The sequence below is a fragment of the Rhea americana genome, unplaced genomic scaffold, assembly GCF_003343005.1.
Source record: "Rhea americana isolate MKP2758 unplaced genomic scaffold, rheAme1 scaffold_120, whole genome shotgun sequence".
Taxonomy (NCBI): domain Eukaryota; kingdom Metazoa; phylum Chordata; class Aves; order Rheiformes; family Rheidae; genus Rhea; species Rhea americana.
This window is the reverse complement of record NW_028185262.1, coordinates 95,898-112,770: the sequence shown is the minus strand read 5'-3', so window position 1 is coordinate 112,770 and position 16,873 is coordinate 95,898. Positions and strand designations below refer to the sequence as shown.

Sequence of the window (16,873 nt, the reverse complement as noted above, 5' to 3'; positions counted from 1 at the left end):
GGCACAGAGCAGAAAAGTGGATATACCATTGTGTCAGTGCGAAGTGCAAGCTGTGACAGAGCAAAGATGATGATACAACTTTGTTAGAGAAAGTAAAATGTAGAAATACATTATAAATTAAATTAATGTACTATTGTTAGAGATAGCTGAAGTCAACAGTAAGTGAAAATAAATGACTTTAAAGCCCTGGGCTTTAGTATTGCAGTTTGTAGTGATCTTTAGTAGGTTTTGGGACAGTTAAGAACTTGGCTGATAAAACAACAATTGGACTGGAAATCTGGTCTGTTCTGTGCTCATAATGAACACCACTAGCACTAGGTGTTATCATTAACTTGGGGATATATGGGGGCAATCAAAGATGCCAGCTTTTCTTCACTGACTGCCTAGGGGTAGTGCTGAGCCTTGTCCTCTTCCTGCAGTAAGACTGCCAGAGGGCAAAGGGCATCTCATACTGAAATGTTAAACTGGATTACTATTTAGTCCCCAAAACATTCCTCTCTAGAAGGAAGAGAACAGTGTAGGAAGGGGCCCAAGGGGTGATAAGAAAGGAACTGGGAGCTGTAAGTTAGCATTATATGGGGTGCTTGCTGACTTAAGTTTTTCTCCCCACCCTTACCTGACCCTTTTCCTAACTTCCTACCCCATCCTCTGTCCTTGTTGGATTTTCTAGCTGTGCCTCCGAACAGACCTGGATTTGAAGAGTGGGTACCTGGATTCCAGTACAAACACCTGCCCAGAACGGTCGTCACTGCTCAGCTTTGGACCCTCTGATTTGGCTCCACAACCCTCCATAAACTCTGCATCAGAGATCAACTTCCCAGGGAAAAGTGGGGAAGCACAGCTGCTGCTAAGAAGCTCTGATCAGGCTTTTCGGACAGAGTTTAATTTAATGTACGCCTTCTCCCCCCTGAACGCTATGCCACGTGTAGATGGGTTGTTGCGGGGTTCTGCTCCTTCGGGAGACAGAAAGCCAATGAATTCGGAAGCAGGATGCTGCGGCTCTCCTGCTGAAGGATATTTCAGCAGACACGAGTCAGGGCTGCTTAAAGAGACAGTGCATGGATCCATGTCTCCGTGTGGCGAGCGGGCTTGCGAGGGAGTCAGATCTGCTCCACAGAATCCTCCCCAAAGGAAGAAGGCAAGTATCCTTGTGAAAGAACTGTAGCTTGTATGAACCTGAGCGGCAGCAGTCAATGCCATGGGACAGGCTTACAGGGCGAATGAAGAAAACAGAATGCAACTAAAATATAATCTGGGCAAGTAATCCAGGCATCCAGTGTTTAGTAGGAGTGAAAACTGTTGAAATTTGTTAAAGGGAGCAATCTTTTAAGCAAGATTTTAATGTGAGAGGTGACAGAAAATGACTGTAATGAAAATACTCCTTAGGGCCTTGAGAAAGGAGAACATGATGCAAACAGCCTTCATCATAAGCAGTTGTTAAACTCAGCGAAGACCCTGAGCGATAACCGAGTGTAACTTTTCTAGTTGGTGGAGGAGTTATTTACCAGGATGAAAAGGATCCTTACTAGAAATGAGTAGTGTTTCAAAAGAAAATACAGCCTGTTTATTAGCAAAAGCTCATTAACGTGGAAGTGCAGTAACACTGCAAGAAAAGCAGATGGACTTCTGTTACTCAGTATTTAGCTCTTAACTAGAAACACTGGAATATTGTTTAATAGAAAACAAATGTGTATTAGTTTCTTGTAATAGTGACCACATGGTACTAAAATGGAGTCAAAATGGCAAATCAGAAGTTCGCATGCAGAGATATGTAGCAGTGTCTTTCTTGTGTTTGAATTTTTTGCTTGATCATTTGCATAAATGTCCAGCTAGATAGGAGGTCTTCATCTCAGTTCCATTTCTTGATGTTTTTGAGGGTTTTTTTAAAACAATTATACGTATCTTAAAACCTTTGTGTGTTGAGATGTGTGGAGGTTCCCTGTTTGGTATTTTAGCATCATAAAACTGGTTGAACCCTAGTGATAAATTCTTCAACTGAGCTGCTTTCTGGTGGTCCTTCACGAGGGACTGTGCATTGAAATAACACTAACAGAAGGCAAACTGAAATGGTAAGCGCTGAACTGGAAGAAATATTTGCAACCATGTTACAAGTCTGCATCATCCAGGACCCTTTGGTCCCCCTCTCTGACAAATCTGAAAGGACACAAAATTCCTGGCAGTCTGGAATACTGACTGCTAAGATACCAGATCAAGAACCTGCTCTAACCAGGTTAAAATTCTGTGCCAGGCTTTGTCAAGGCTTTAGCAGTAGTGTGGCTGCTCCACTGTAGATGAATAGGGTTTTCTGAAGATAGCAGTTTTGTAAAGATTTTTTCTCTCCATTTTGAGATGTGCAGATAAATGATTCACATTATATAAAATCTAACAAGCTGTGGAGAGAGTGAGTGATGGGGATATAGAGGCTTGATGTTTAAATCAGTCACTGAGAATTGATAATGAAGGAATGGGAAATTCTGGAATGCTGGAGAAGCAAACTAGCTAGGTATTTTTGCTCAAGTATTGGTCATAATGAAAAGATGTGGGTAAGCAAAGCAATTGATGAGTTATCCAAGTTTGCACCTTTTAGCTCTCTTTCCAGAGTGCCTACAAATTCAGGAGGATGCATAATCTCGATGTGCCTCTTAGTTTTCTCTACAAATGCAGAGAAATGGGCTTCAGAAATGATGTGTGGGGGCAGGTTACTCTTCTTCCTCAATCCCTTGCTTTCCCTGACTTATGGCCGTATTTTTCTCCCAGGTGTCTCTGCTAGAATATCGCAAGCGGAAACAGGAAGCCAAGGAGGGAGGCGATACAGTGCGATGTACAGGGACTCCTACGCGACAGGGCAGCAACAGTTCTGTGACTGACACAGATGTCAACAGCCTGCCGGGCTCCATAGTACGACCCCCATCCTCCCCACAAAGTGGCTTCTCCCCTTCTCATTCCTCCCTGCCTCACGTGGAAGATATCAGCCCACCAGACTCAAGGGGGAGTAGTTCATCAACATTACTCTGCAGAGCCCAGGAGAACATCAGCAGTAGGTGGTGAGTGTTATCCCTCCAAGCAAGCCTGAGATGTCTCCACAGAGACAGACAAACTCTCTAGGGACCATTTCCATAACAATATGTGCAGTTGGATGGATTGCGTTGGGTTTCTTTGCAGTGTTCTGTCTGGCAATTGCTTAAATAACCACAAAGGATAGCAGCAGCCTTTTCAGTCTGCCCTTTCGTTCTTAGTTAAGGTGGAGTGAAATTAGTCTTGAAAGATGTTAAGTTAAACAGTTATCTGTCTTCCACCAGTTTCTTTTTAAGGACACAAATTTGAAGATCTTGTTCTGACAATGAGAATTTAACCTTGATCTTTCTGCTGCTGAACCTCCTCTCTGTTTGGGCATTTGTGATACTAAGTCTAGTTTTTATTCAGAAAGAAAGCCAACAAAGCCCTTCGTAACTTTGCATTTAAGAAGCAGGGCTAGTATCTGAAACAACTCTGACTTTCCTAGCATTCTGCACAAGTAGCTTGAAGAGCAGTTACCAGAGTGCAATCGGTGTCTTGACAAAGAAAAATCACCTTTATCATGTTACTGTGGAGAGCTTGATGAGAGTAAATGCTTGTCTTCAAAAGCTTTAAAATTGATGATAATCTCTGGTCCAAAAAGTTAAGAACCTCAGTACTGAAGCATGGTATATTGAATTGTTATCTGTAAGTAGTGACAGTTACATGTTCTGCTCTTTGGAGTTATGTAATACGCTGGCTTTGCTGCTTTATTTTCAAGTTCTATTTGTGGACACCAGGCAAAAAGACATACCTTTCTTAATGCTGATTCTCCACATATGCACCTGTGTAACTCCTCATATAAATGGAGGCTGGCAAGGGAAGAGATGCCAAGCAATGCTAAAGGGAAGGAGAAATATGAAGTGCATGCTGAGAGTGCTTGAGAAGCACTGTTTTGGGTGAATTTACAGAAGTAGCAAGATCCATTTCCTGACCTTTTTCAGTCCTCCTATCCCCCTGAATGTCATCAGCACTTTAAGTGGAGACTTATAGAAGTAATTTATATTGTACTTGTCTGTCAGTACTCTCTCTACCAGGTGACCTTTTGCCAGATGTTGGGACTGGCTGGGACTGATGCAAAACAGTTATAGCCAAAATTGCTAATCTGTTTTGTACAAGTGTTGATATCCCCTTCCTTTCTCCTGTTTTGCTTCCTTTTGCCTGCAAGAGGATGAATGAAAAACGTAGTTGAATGAAAAAGCATAGTTGGAAATGAGGTGTCAGTATGGTAACCTTCCTCCAGTATGATGCTTTACATTCTGTGAGCTTCATCTGCTGGTCCTTGGCAGATGCTCTGGCTCCAGTTTTTTGTATGATTTCAAGAGTAAGTATTATAGTGTGGGACTAAAGACCATATTGTCATGGGACATTGAATATAAAAGTTGAAACCATACCGATATGTTTTAAAATGGGTTTAGTAAGTTGTTTTGCTGCCATTTTAATTCCTGTTCTGTGTTTTAATAGGTGAGGCTAGCAAATGTACAGCCCCTTCCCACTTTTAAAAATATTTTAGGAAGTGCATGTTAATGAGTTAAAACTGTGAACAAATTTCATTTTTAACTCTGAGTACATATGTTTTTGATAGATTTCCAGACGTTCACTATAACATAATGTTAGGGACAGAAGAAAATGGTGGGAACTCAAATTACATGCCTTAATTTTTAGACTTGTCCGGATTTTTGCTGAATTCTACAGTATCTGCCAGTAGCTTTCATTTAAAAAAAATGAAGTTTCTGTCTCTTTCAGTTGCCAAGATACAGCCATCACAATGTAAACAGATGTGCTGCTGCCCAGTAAACCCAGCCTTGCAGAAAACTGTCTCCAGCAAAACAATAGCAGCAACGAAGGTGTGAATTCACCCCCTCACCCCATTCACCTCCATGAGGTGTGAACTCTGGCACCTTCTCCCTTCTGCGTCAGAGGGGTGAACTTCAGTGTCTGGGCTGTAAGACAAAACAAAATTAAAATCTAATGTAAATCGCAAATTTTCAAGTATATTTAAAAAATAAAGTGGAAACCTGTTAATATAGTGTTAAGCCACACAAGCACCTTTTTTACCTTTAAGGAATGCAGTACATTTAACACTTTTAAATATTTAAATTACGGGCTTTTTGGGGCACAGATTTGTCAGTGCCTAGGATAAGGTGTTGAGAATGTCAGATAATGGTGCTGGTGTTCTACATGTTGAAACACATACTTAGAGACTCAGATGGTCTGGTGAATGGTAGATTGAATATTGATGTAGGGATCTGGGGGTTATCTGTGACTCTCTTTTTCTCCTGCGGATTTGCTTTAGAAAAGCCACTTCACCTCTGTTTTTCACCCTCAGACCAGACTCCTGTGATAAATAATTGAATAGCATCTAGCACCAGTCTTGACTGGAGACCTTCACAAAACCGAAGAGGATTAATGGGCAAAATGGCCAGGCTAGCTTTGCTCCGGGAGCCTTACACTACATAACTGTTCTGTATTGACACAGTATTATCACAAAGTACTGATTTTACTACTTTTTAGTTCAAACAAAAGGGATTTCTGCAAAATAACTACATCTAGTTGCAAAACACCACCAAAATTTTCAAAATGCTGTTGAAGCTTGAAACAATTTTCTGGGAGAAGGTATTCTGTAATCAGGGAGTCTACTGAGCTGGATGTTTATAACGTGTTTCTGATGAGAGCAAAATTATATTTTTCTGAGGGCAGTGCTGTCATGGTAGCCAGAGATTGACAGTCTAAAATCCCACAGGAGGGTATTTACACTGCAGAAGCAGTGCAAAATTTTATTCCTCATCTATGAAGAGAGCTGGTGTTCTCTGATCCCTCCGTTGTATGGCAGGGGTTTGCATTTGTCTTGACTTCCTACCTGTGATTTCAAGCAGAAACTTTTGAGATTTTAAAGACGAGCCTGTCTTGAAATTATACCAAGGACCCCACAGCCCCGTTGTGCTTTGGTCACATTGCTCTCAGCTGCGTTATAACAATCCTCAGCTGTTACTGGTTTTTTTGTTGCAGGATGGTTCCAACATCAGTGGAGAGGCTTCGAGAGGGCCGAGGCATACTTGAGAAGGTTCTGCGAAGTGGTGCAAAAGTATCCCAGAGAAACGAATCCTCACCTACAGCTGATGGTGCTGTTGAGAGAGATCCAGGTAAGAAGATGAGCTTTTTGAACGCTTGTTTGATGGGAAATGACTGGCTCAGTTTTGTACGCTTGTCCATACTTAGTTGTACCTTCATCTTTAACACTACCTGTGCCTTGTAAAAACTGTCTACAAACCAAACTTTGCTGTGATTCAGATATATCTCTTGAGCCTATTTCCATCTCCTCTGAAATCTGGAAAACCTCTGAGTTTCAAGATCACCTGCATCTTGGCTCTGCTGGGAACAGCTTCTTTGACCTTGAAAAATTTGTGTTAACCATTACTTGCTCCTATGTACTGGGGTGAAGATGTTACCGTTTAATAATTATAGTTATTTGAATACCTGGATATATCACACCAGAATGCAGGCGTAGGGTTTAGGCAGTGTGAAGAACTAGCTTCCAAGCCTTACTTCTGTTTGAAGTTTCCTGGTTCCTTGAGTTCTGATACTTACCAGTTATGTAAAATCCCACCTAATAACTGCAGTGAATTGAGTTCTGTGTAGATATTTGTTCCTTTCTTCTCTGAATTAAGGGATGTCCTTACTGAATATCATGCAGAGTTAATGAGTATTTGTGACTTGAGCTGAAATGATTACCCCTCCCCTTCTATCCACCTGTGGTTTGAGTGAGATGAGACTTACTGTAAGATGGACAGATCAGTACATCATTGCCTGAATTCCCAACTGTGAAATACTTTTATTTAGCAAGCTCTGTAGAGCATGGATTGTTTTTCAGTAACAGAGCACTCTGCGTAATAGAACCCTAATCTCACTTGGGATTTATGACGATGGGTCATCATATTTAAATAACAAACATGAAAAAGTAGGGGCTCGTGGCAACATACATAGCTGAGGACTGTTATTAGCAGCTCTTAGAGATACTCTTGGCTTGTTGATGATTTATAGTGGAGATTTGAATTTCTTCAAAAACCAGAACCTAGTCGTGCGGAATTTTAGATGTGGAAAAGCGAGAGCGTTTTAACCTAAACTAACTCAGAGCTCTCTTTAGATAATTCAGCAGCAATAGCAACTCTTGCCTCAGGGCTATCGAAGTTCTGTGCATTTTTTTTATGGCAAGATACGTACTTCATTCCCAATCAGACATTTCCAGCAGCTTAAGGAAGGTGTATTCTAGAATGCTTTCTGCAAATTGGCCTCTCATCCAGGGTTTTGCTATTTCTGTGCACGTAAGAGCATATTTCTCAATGTCTCTGTTCATGTATTCTTGAGAGGGGGATCGTCTACTTTATCAAATGTCACTGGGAGCTTGTTTCCCCTCTCTTGTCGTAACCAGTGGAAATAACTTTCTTGGTGGTTACTGCCAAGAAGGGCAGGCAAAATTCAGACTCTTGCAACAAGTCTTTTGCGTAGTTTATTCCGTATGGATGTGACTTTTCAGTCTCACCTGAGAGTCAGTCTGGAGTTAGTCTTCACCTAAGTCAATCCATTCTTTTTCCTTTTTACATAAAAACCTCATTCTGCTCCAGTAAGTGAAAACGTAATGCTCTACGTGACAGATTTTTTTTCAAGCATAGCACAGTATCTTTTTCTCTTGCATACTCTTGCAATTTTTTCTAGCAGCTTTTTTTGAGCCATCATCCCTTGCCTGCTTTCTGGGCTGCTTATCAGTCAAACAAATGAGTGGTTGAATCTGTGCTATTCCAGGTGTCACCTGCAGCAGCTTTGACCATACGTGCTTGCTGCCCTAATGGATGATGATGATGATACAGGAAAAAAAATCTGAGGAGTTTGAGGCACGTATGAATGAAGAGGACTTTGTGAGCTTGCCATGCTTCTGAGAATTGCAGCTGTGGGTTAAGGTTGTCATTTCATATAAACTTTAGGTTGACACAAGTCAGTACTGCCAAGAAAAGAAGTAGTTCCCACTCCCGCATTGTATCTTTTCTTGGGCAGATATTAGGAAAATGAGGGAGGAAATGGTAGCTTTATCTGTCTTAAGCTTGCGTAAACCAAATTCAGAAAGATTACAGTTTTTTCACCTTTTGTAATTTATGGTCTTTAGCTACTCTTTAATCTTGTCAAGAACTTCTGTGAACAGAAACTGCCAGTAACGTATATAGCATTGTTGGTGTGCCTGGCCTTTCAAGAAACAAAATATTGGCAATCTGGAGATCCTAGAAACCTCATCTTGCTATATTATTTACAGTATCTTCTGCACTGACATTATCAAAGTACAGTCCTTGATACTGAAAGACTTTGTGAATTTTGGTCTTTAATACACCAGAAAACTAGGGGCTATCTTTGGGGGGTATGTAAAGGTAGTGTTGTTGGAATAGAGTGGCTTTGGTAAGAAGCGACAGATCACACCAATTTGTAGAAGGCTGAATGAAGTTCAGACAGGAAAACTTCTGCAATGCAATATTAGGAATGTCACCCATAATAAGCAGCTACTTGGTGTATCAGGCGTAGTTTCAGAGAGAACACATAGGGGATGTGCTGGAAGTTTTACTCCTTGGTCTGTGAAGGTCCTGTGTCCTGAGGAAGAAGACTTCTGAGCCTCAGTAGTGGACAGGCTGACTTAATCCAGATTTCTGATTAGCTAAGCCAGCAACCATGATCTGGCGCAGAGAGGACAACCACCGCAAAGCTGCAGGTGCTGCTGACACTGCTTGTGCCAGTGTACCTGGTGCAAAGCCAAATGGGAAGGAGACCTCTGGTAGAAGTACAGAGCAGACTAAGCCAACGTGTCCTGTTTTATGACTGAGATATCTGCCACACAAATTTAATACTAATACCAACACTATTTCACCAAGGCATTCCAAAAGCTGCTGCTGAGAGTGACTGGGATGCTGCAGCTCTGTCACATTAGGCTGCAGCCTGTATTTCTGATGTGAAATCTGGTCTCATCAGTTTTGCTGTCCCCTAAAGAAGTGTGATTGCTAGCTTAAACCCCGTGGTTACAACAGTGACAATTGAAAAACAGCTGGGGCAAAGTGACTGGGTTACTTGCAGTAAGTACTTCTTGCCTATGCCAGTTCAAGTTCAGTTATTTGGTGGTATAAAAAAATCACCTACCCTCCAAGGTCTGGTCTCAGGCTGGTTCTGTTAAGAAAAAGCTTATTCCTCTGGATCTTTGCAGCCCTGATTGAATTGCAGGTGTCTTTGTCCTGGCTCGAAATTATTTTTGGCTACTCAGGTGACCTTTCTTTCAGTTTTCATACACATACAGGGAGGAGCTTCAGGGAGACAAACAAGTGGTAGTTGGATGGTTTTTTGGGAAGCAGCGAACATTTTCATTCAGAAGACAGAGCTGTTGACTGCCTTGCTGACACTTGACAGGGCACTCTCGCACACAATTCAGGTACCTTTATGAGAGGACACACTGCATTAAGAACTTTGGTTTTTGAGACACTAGTCCTGCTTTGCAGTCCATGGACTTGCATAGAGGTTGGGCTGTCTTGGATCAGAGTTAAGCAGCATCCATCCTATCCCTGTGAGCTACACTTGTAGGAAGCTACTGAAATACGTGTCACCAGCTGGCTGTGCAGGGATATACCTGACCCTGGATGGTATTAGCAAATTTGCTGGAACTGCAAGATACTCCATCATTACTTACTTAGAGAACTTGATGTGAAAACCGCTTTCCTGTTTTACCAAAAGTTATCTGTCAAAAAAAAAAAAAAAAAAGAAAAGAAAAAAGAAAAAAATAGGGAGATGAGTAGTGGAAATCACTGCACTATGCAGTCTCATGCTCTCCAGTTCTTCCTGCTACCAGCCCCTCCTGTCGCTTTTCCACAGCTGATGTTGGGAGCTTCGTGAGCAGGAAGGGTTTTTGTTGCCTCCTCTAGAAGCTCTGCAAATGCCACTGACAGTCAGAAGAATATCCTGCGTGGCAGGCCTCTCTGTCTGGTCTGCTGGCAGTCCTGCAGCTCCTGCTACTTCACTTGGCACCGGCATCGGCAGACAAGTCTGTAACTTCTGTCAGACAGCGAGGAAGGCGCAGAGCCATCCAGGCTCTGCCTCAAAGTGTTGGGCTGTGATGCTACCTGCACATTTGTGTGTCTACCTACAAGGGACCAACAGTGACCCTGCATATGTTTCCTGTGAAAACATATGGTGGGCAGTCATGTTTAGTCATTGCTTATTTCCTCATAGATATCCAAGGAAGAGGAGCTGGCTGAGAACATAAAGCTTAGAAGGCAGCGTTGGGTTGTTGCTTTTACAAAGGCAAAGAAGGAAGCTAACCAAATAGAGATCGTGGAATTTAAGAAGGCAGATTTTAATAAGCTTGAACTGGTAGGTAGAACTCCATGTGGGGTGGAAAAAAAAAGCTAAGAAAAAAATTATTCAGGAGAACCAACAGCTCCACAATGAAATTATAGTAAGAACATGTGCACTGAGACTGTCCGAGCAGAGGGAAATCTCCTTTACTACAGGCTATTAAGCAAAATCACACAGACTTTTCACAAGTTTTAGGTATAAACATTCCTATCTCTTGTGCTCTGTTCTGTTTTTTCCTTGATTTTTTTTAATGAACTTGATCTTTCTTCGCCAAAGTTTTTGTTTGTTTGTTTGTTTGTTTTTAATGAAGATTAACACCAAGCTCCAGATCTTCTCCAGGGCGTATAAGCCTATGCTGAAGCTGCAGTCAGGAGGCCTTAATACATCTTTTAATGGACTTTCTTCAATTCATGGACAGATGTTCAAAGTCAAGAGACAAGGGCTAATACCATGCTAATTCTGATAATTCCCTATTATCAGAAATATTTTTGAATGTAAGGCTCCTTGTTTGGGCCTGTTTATAGCCCTGATATTTCTAACCTGTCTGCATGGTACATGCCGACCAACATGGTGGTTCCACAGAAGAACCATGGATGTCAGTGGGTACTTGAGCACCACAGACTGATTTTCTTCTGAATGAGTTCAAGAGTTGCTCACACAAGCAGAAAGCTGGTTGAGGGACAGATTGATTATTCCAAATGCAAAATGGTTCTGTCTGGCCAGTGCAGCATAGTCTAGACTGGTCAAGGCCTTGCTGCCATAACACACTGATGTTCGCATTTAATTCATTCAGTGTCTACCGTGGGCCTGTAACACTTGGGAACTTTGTTTTTTGTCAGTGACGTTTAACAGATGTGCTGTACAGTCTTAACTGACCTGTTAAGACTGTTCATGGGACCTCAGATTTATTCTGTGGAGGACACTGTCAGACTTAGCATATCCTCTCTTTCACCTTGCAAGGTCTTGCCATGATTATAATCTCAGTTTGGAGATGAAGTGGTTTAGAATATTTTGCATAGACATGCTCCTTCTCAGGAACATGGGATTCTGAGACTGGACTCAAAAGTTGCAGCTGAATTTAGATCAACCTGTCTAGTCATCTTCCCAAGCCATCCTTGATTCGAAGAGGAAAGCTGCTTTCCGGGACTGTTGTAAAGCATTGCTTTTTTTGGCCTGCCTTCTCATATTTACAGCTGAATCCAAGTCATCCAAAACACATTGCTGCTGACAGTTCCTCTAAGGAAGGACAATTTTGCTTTCCTCAGCTGTAACTGTAGCCATTGTGGATTCCCATGCTGGAGGTTGAGTGGAGAGTTACCGAGTCCTTAGAAACTGTTTTCTACCTCTCATACCTTTCTCGAAAGCCAAGGGAAAGCTGTGCGGTGTCACCACGTAGAGCCATTAAGATAGACTGGACCAAGGCAAATGCTGTTCCAGGGAGCTTTGCGCTAAACCAGAGTGGAGGTTGTGTGAGGGAAGTGGCTGAGTTTGTTTACTGCCTGGTAGATTTTACAGTTGCCTTTTGTTAGAGTTCTTGGCTTTCTGAAAGGCCAACGATTGGAGAAGCAGCTCTTCTGTAGCTGTGTACAGAAGACAGCTGCGGTGTGTGCAGGTGTCATTTGATGGGGAACTACTGTGACCTCAGTCCAGAGGGTGAAATTTAACATCTTGGCTGTGCTGTACATTACAGACACAGCAGAAGGAGACACTCCAGATGCCCTCAAAGGACCAGCAGTTTACAGTCCTTCTAGATACAGCTACCAGGTAAATTCTGTCACTTTTTTGCACATTCTGAAATGAGAAGCTAAACAACTTTAGGGGAAACTGGGTTTGGTGGACAGTTGTTTCTGATCTTGCTATACTGAAGTCCTGCGTGACGAGGAGGTAGAGAATGAGCAAGTCAGTCTATGCTTAACATGCCTTTTCTTTTTCCTACCAACTTGTTCAGCTCCTGCAGTCTGATAGTCCCCAGGCAGAGTCACAGACCCTTCTCCAGCAAAGTTCCTCCCCCTACAGAGGACACCTTACTCCATCTCCTGGTGGATACAGCTATCGAGCAGCAGCACAGAGGACAGGACACAGCCTCTCTCATGGTTCCTCAGAAACATCCCTCTCCACCACCTCGTACTCCAGCCCTGCCCACTCGGTCTCCACAGACTCTGCCCTGTTTACAGGAAACTTGGGGTATTACAGCAGCCAGCAGCACTCTGGCAGTGTCAGCGGCAGCCTCCTGAAGAAGAGTTGCCCTGCTGCTGCCAGCCCAGCACAGCAAACACCTGTGGACTCTCTTTCCTCCGAATCTGTTTCTCAGCCCCGCACAGGAGCGTCGGGCTCCACCTCTGCTCCCCAAAGTGCTAGGTCGCTACAGTCAGACTTGCGGACTATCAGTCTGCCGAATTCTGGGCAGTCTGTTCTTTACCAGGGCTCCAGGGGGGCAGTGATTTCTAATGCACAACACTATCAGCACCGTGGGGGAAGCAGTGTCCATCAGTACAGACTTCAGCAGCTTCAAGGTTCGGGAGTAAAGACTCAGACAGGACTTTCCTAGGGTTGCCTGGACTCGTGGAGGACAAAACTGCCCATAGCTCCTTCTAGTCACCTCTGGAAGTGGCTCCTGGGCCAGTGTTGGGAGCTTGCACCTGATGCTGGGGTGCCAGGGGTCAGAGGCTGAGGTCTGAAATGCACGGGTGAGATTTGTGAGCAGTATTGGCCTCTGGCCTTGTAGGAGAATGCAGTTTTCTCTGAGGCAGAGACTGTAGCAAAGCTGTTCCTGATGCGTGGGTACATTGCAAAAAAGCAAGTGGTTCAAGTGCAATGACTGTGGTGCAGCCTCTGCCTCTTGTCCGTGCCCATGGCCATAGTCACTCACGCAGTACGGACGTCTTTTTTAATATGAAAGCAGTTTAAAGAAAACATTGGGGAAGTTTAACTCCAATCCCAAAGCTCTCTTTGTAGGTCAGGTTCTCAGTGCGTTCTGGGGAGGGCTTTAATCCGTTATGATCATTCCAGTCACAAGCAGATGAGCGCACACAGCTGCCTTTGGGCCTGGGTCATGACTGCCACGGTCAGATCTTTTTCCAGGACAACAGAGTCTCCGCAAATGTGAACTAGCATGGGGAGTTGGAGCGTGTGTGCCTGTCGCTGCGAGGGATCTGGGATGCACTGTAGCATGCTGCTCTGAGGAGGTGTGATCCCGTGCCAGGCGCGGGTCTGTGAACGGGAGCGTTGCTGGGGTGGTGCTGCCACGCGTCAGCGCAAGGAGGGCATCTGTCAGTGCACGCTTTGGAGGGGGTGGCTGGGGCCCGACGGGCAAAGCGGGGCGTGCTGGAGGCTGTCTGGTTGAGGAGGCAGCGCCTGTTTGTGGAGGGATTGTAAACAGGTAGCAGTGGTAAGTACAGGTGTGCTACATATTTGGTGGGGACCCGGGTCTATGCCAAGCCAGATGCTCTTTGCAAAGTGTCGTGCAGAGTTTTTCCCACCCGAGGTTGTACGCTGAGTGTGGCAGCAGAGCCAGCCCAAACACAGTGCGCTGTCTGTTCAATTCCATAAGATTGCCAGCTTCTTTCTCACTTGTTTACTGTAATATCGGGCGTGTTTTTATTTATCTAATTTTATATTCAGTTATAACCATAGTAGGTTAGCTAATATACGACAGGTGTCATCCCTGGTGCTGCAGTGGAACTTCTCCTTTCTCTTGGATAACATAATGCTGTGAGTTTGTCTCCCCTGTCTTTCAGATGCACAGTCTTCTTCCTTTTTTAGGACTGTTACAGGTTTCTCTAATTCACAATTGAAATCAGGTGTTTGTTCAACCTAGGGGAGACTTTTAAAATATTGAAACAAAGAGTAATTTCTCACACTGTCTGGCTGTGAGCGTGTTGGGATGGAACTTGTCACCCCACAGTTGGGTGTCTGTATACTGTATAAAATAGGTGTAAACTTCACTCAGCTTAGCCCTGGGTGTGCAGCCTCCCCTTTCATGCTATGAGCAGCATGGGGCAGGCAGGCTCTGCCCTGCCAGGTGGCAGGAAGGGGGTTGCGGGGAGAGCCCTGCGCAGAGGCTCCAGCACCTTTGTATGCAGGAGAGAGGGACCCTGGGAAGCTCTTGGAAAGGTGGGGGCTGTAGCTTCTTACTCTAGTGGAGTTTTTACACCATGCTGTAACATTTGAACTTTCACAAGAGATGTAATAATTTTGATAATAAAAATACTTAACTTGAAAACCAGTATTTTGGAAAGTCTGTGTGTTCTCTGCCTTAAATGCCGTTGCCCACGGAGGTTGTAGGTGGGGAGCGGGTCTTGCTCAGTTTTACCTGTTTCAAAACCTGTTTCCTGGACGTAGTGGCAGTGCTTTTGGCCAGCACGTGTGTGATTTTTGTGGTGCAGAGATGCACAGTGCTTTGAGTTTTAATATCGCTTGCCTTTTCCTTAGGAAGCCTTTCTGTGATGGACCTGAATCTAGAATAGGGCAAGCTGAGAGCGCTTCAGTGCTCATCTTCAAATGCCTCTAAGCATCGCTGCCAGCTTGGGGCCAAGGGGACGTAATTGCTGCTCTCTGGAGTAAGACTCTGAACAGGAATGGAGTTGCCTGCTCCCTTGCCTCTTGGACCAGGAGCTCTGTCAAGGAACTTAGAGTTGCACACCACATCTGCCCCCGAGGTTGTTGCAGATTTGCTGCCCAGCCCCTGGGAAGCTGCTTGTAAATGAGCGGAACCTATTCTGCTGCCTGTCGGTAATAATTCTGCCTTGGCGAAGCTTTGATGTCGCAACAAATTGTCAGCTTGAGTAGAGCTTCCCAAAACCGCTGCTCAGCGTTGGTGCCTCACGTCATGTGTCTGGGCTGCTCGGTAGGAGCCATGCAAGCCAGGGCAGCCACAGCCCTGCTCCTTGATGCCAGAGCTGCTCTTGTGCTTGCGGGCAGAGGTTCCCTGCTCTCCAGCCCCTCCAAAGCTGTCCAGGTGCTCCTTATGGCAGCCGGGGGCAGGAGGCCGCTGCAGGTGAGGTCTGGATGAGGTTCCCCTTGCCCTGGCCTGTGCCAGTAGGCAGGGAGGTGGACGGACAGCCTGTATGTGAGACCGGCCTGGCCACTGCTGCTGCAGAGCAGTGCTTTTGCCAGCAGCCTGATGCCACGCGCTGAAGGCCAGGCCCCATGAGGGCCACCTTCCAGACCCCACCGCTCCCAGCACCCGTGGCCTTGTCCCCTTGGTTATGTGAGCCATGTTTCTGCAGCAATCCTGGCAGAGCACCCAGGGTGCGCCTGGCTCCTCCGCATCCCCTGGGAGATGCTGCGGCACGCGCGGGGTCCCCAGGGAGCTGCCTATGGCCTGTCCCAGGCAGAGCTTTCCTCCTCCTGAGGAAGCACGAGGAGATGAGGCTGCTGCCCTCGCCGCGCTGAGCGGGGAAGCGGAGCCCATCCCCGTGGTGCCAGAAGACCCTGGGCCCCTGCTCCAGTGGTTGACTGCGCTCATGGTGAAGCAGTTTTCCCCGATACCTGCTGGCATTTCCCCTCTTGCAGCCTGGCTCTCGGCTCTTGCCCCATCCCCGGGCGTTGCCCAGAGGGGTCTGGCTCCGTCTTCTCTGCCCCGTCCCAGCAATGGCCTCTTCACCACCTCTGCTAAAGCCTGGATGAACCCATCTCTCAGCCTGCCCTTATACAGCCCCCACCATCTCACTGGTCTTTACTGGGCTTACCCGGCTTTCTTGGGGATGAGGTTCCTCTTGCCCCTGTGTGGGGCTTCTCCCTCCCAGCTCCAGGAATTGGCATTTGCCTCTGCTGGGCTTCCTGGTGGCCCGTTTCCATCCTGCTCGTCCCAGCGCGACGCCAGGGCCCTGGAGGAGCCGGCCCCGGCGCTGCCCGCGCTGGCCCTGGTTCGAGCCCCAGCCACACCACAGGGGTCAGAGATGATCTGGTTTGAATTATATTTTTCAATAAGGTTTTGTGAAACACCGTATCAAACTTTGTACTAAAATACAGATATATTACAGCTACTGTATTCCTTTCTCCACTGATTTCGTTTGGTTTGGTTTGGTTTTCCAATTGGATCAGTAACAGCAGTCGCGCCGCGGCCAGGCCTGGGCGCCGGCGGGCGGCTCGCTCCGGGCGCGCGGGGCGGGCAGGGGCCGCGTTGGCAGCGCGGGAGGGCCCGGGCGAAGCTCGGCGCTGTCTCCCCCCGCCGCCGCCCCTCGGGGCGCGACGTCCCGGCGGCCGGGCGCCCCGGCCGGGGCGGCTCGCCGGGCTGGGTCACGGCTCCTGCGTAGCCCTTCATTGCCTTTCCCAGCAGCGTTTCCCCCGCGCCGTGCTGTGCCGTGCCGTGCCGTGCCGTGCCCTGGGCGAGCTCCGCGCCTCCCGCGCTGACACGTGCTTGGGGGCAGAGCCGCCGTCGCCCGCTCGCGGCCCTCCGGCCTGGCCCGGCCCCGGCGCACCTCCGCCAAGCCTCCGTGGC

The 16,873-nt window shown here is 46.0% G+C and overlaps 2 protein-coding genes across 10 annotated transcripts in view; one reads left to right on the top strand and one right to left on the bottom strand.

Annotated features, from left to right (window-relative positions):
• SETD5 (SET domain containing 5) overlaps positions 1–14,659 on the top strand; it is a 67,397-nt gene extending 52,738 nt beyond the window's left edge. For 7 of the 9 annotated variants that reach the window (XM_085323874.1, XM_085323925.1, XM_085323890.1 and 4 more), the window contains 5 exons: positions 671–1,138; positions 2,758–3,044; positions 6,064–6,197; positions 12,122–12,195; positions 12,380–14,659. In XM_085323874.1, coding sequence (XP_085180000.1) covers positions 671–1,138; positions 2,758–3,044; positions 6,064–6,197; positions 12,122–12,195; positions 12,380–12,979 — 1,563 coding nt within the window. In that variant the 3' untranslated portion in view covers positions 12,980–14,659. The other 2 variants (XR_014898118.1, XM_085323935.1) reach the window with 2 other exon arrangements.
• A 736-nt stretch (positions 14,660–15,395) lies between these two features.
• Positions 15,396–16,873, bottom strand: part of LHFPL4 (LHFPL tetraspan subfamily member 4) — a 4,698-nt gene continuing 3,220 nt past the window's right edge. The window contains exon 3 of the mRNA XM_085324678.1: positions 15,396–15,460. Within this exon, the coding sequence (XP_085180804.1) occupies positions 15,396–15,460 (65 nt within the window). The remainder of the gene's footprint in view (positions 15,461–16,873) is intronic.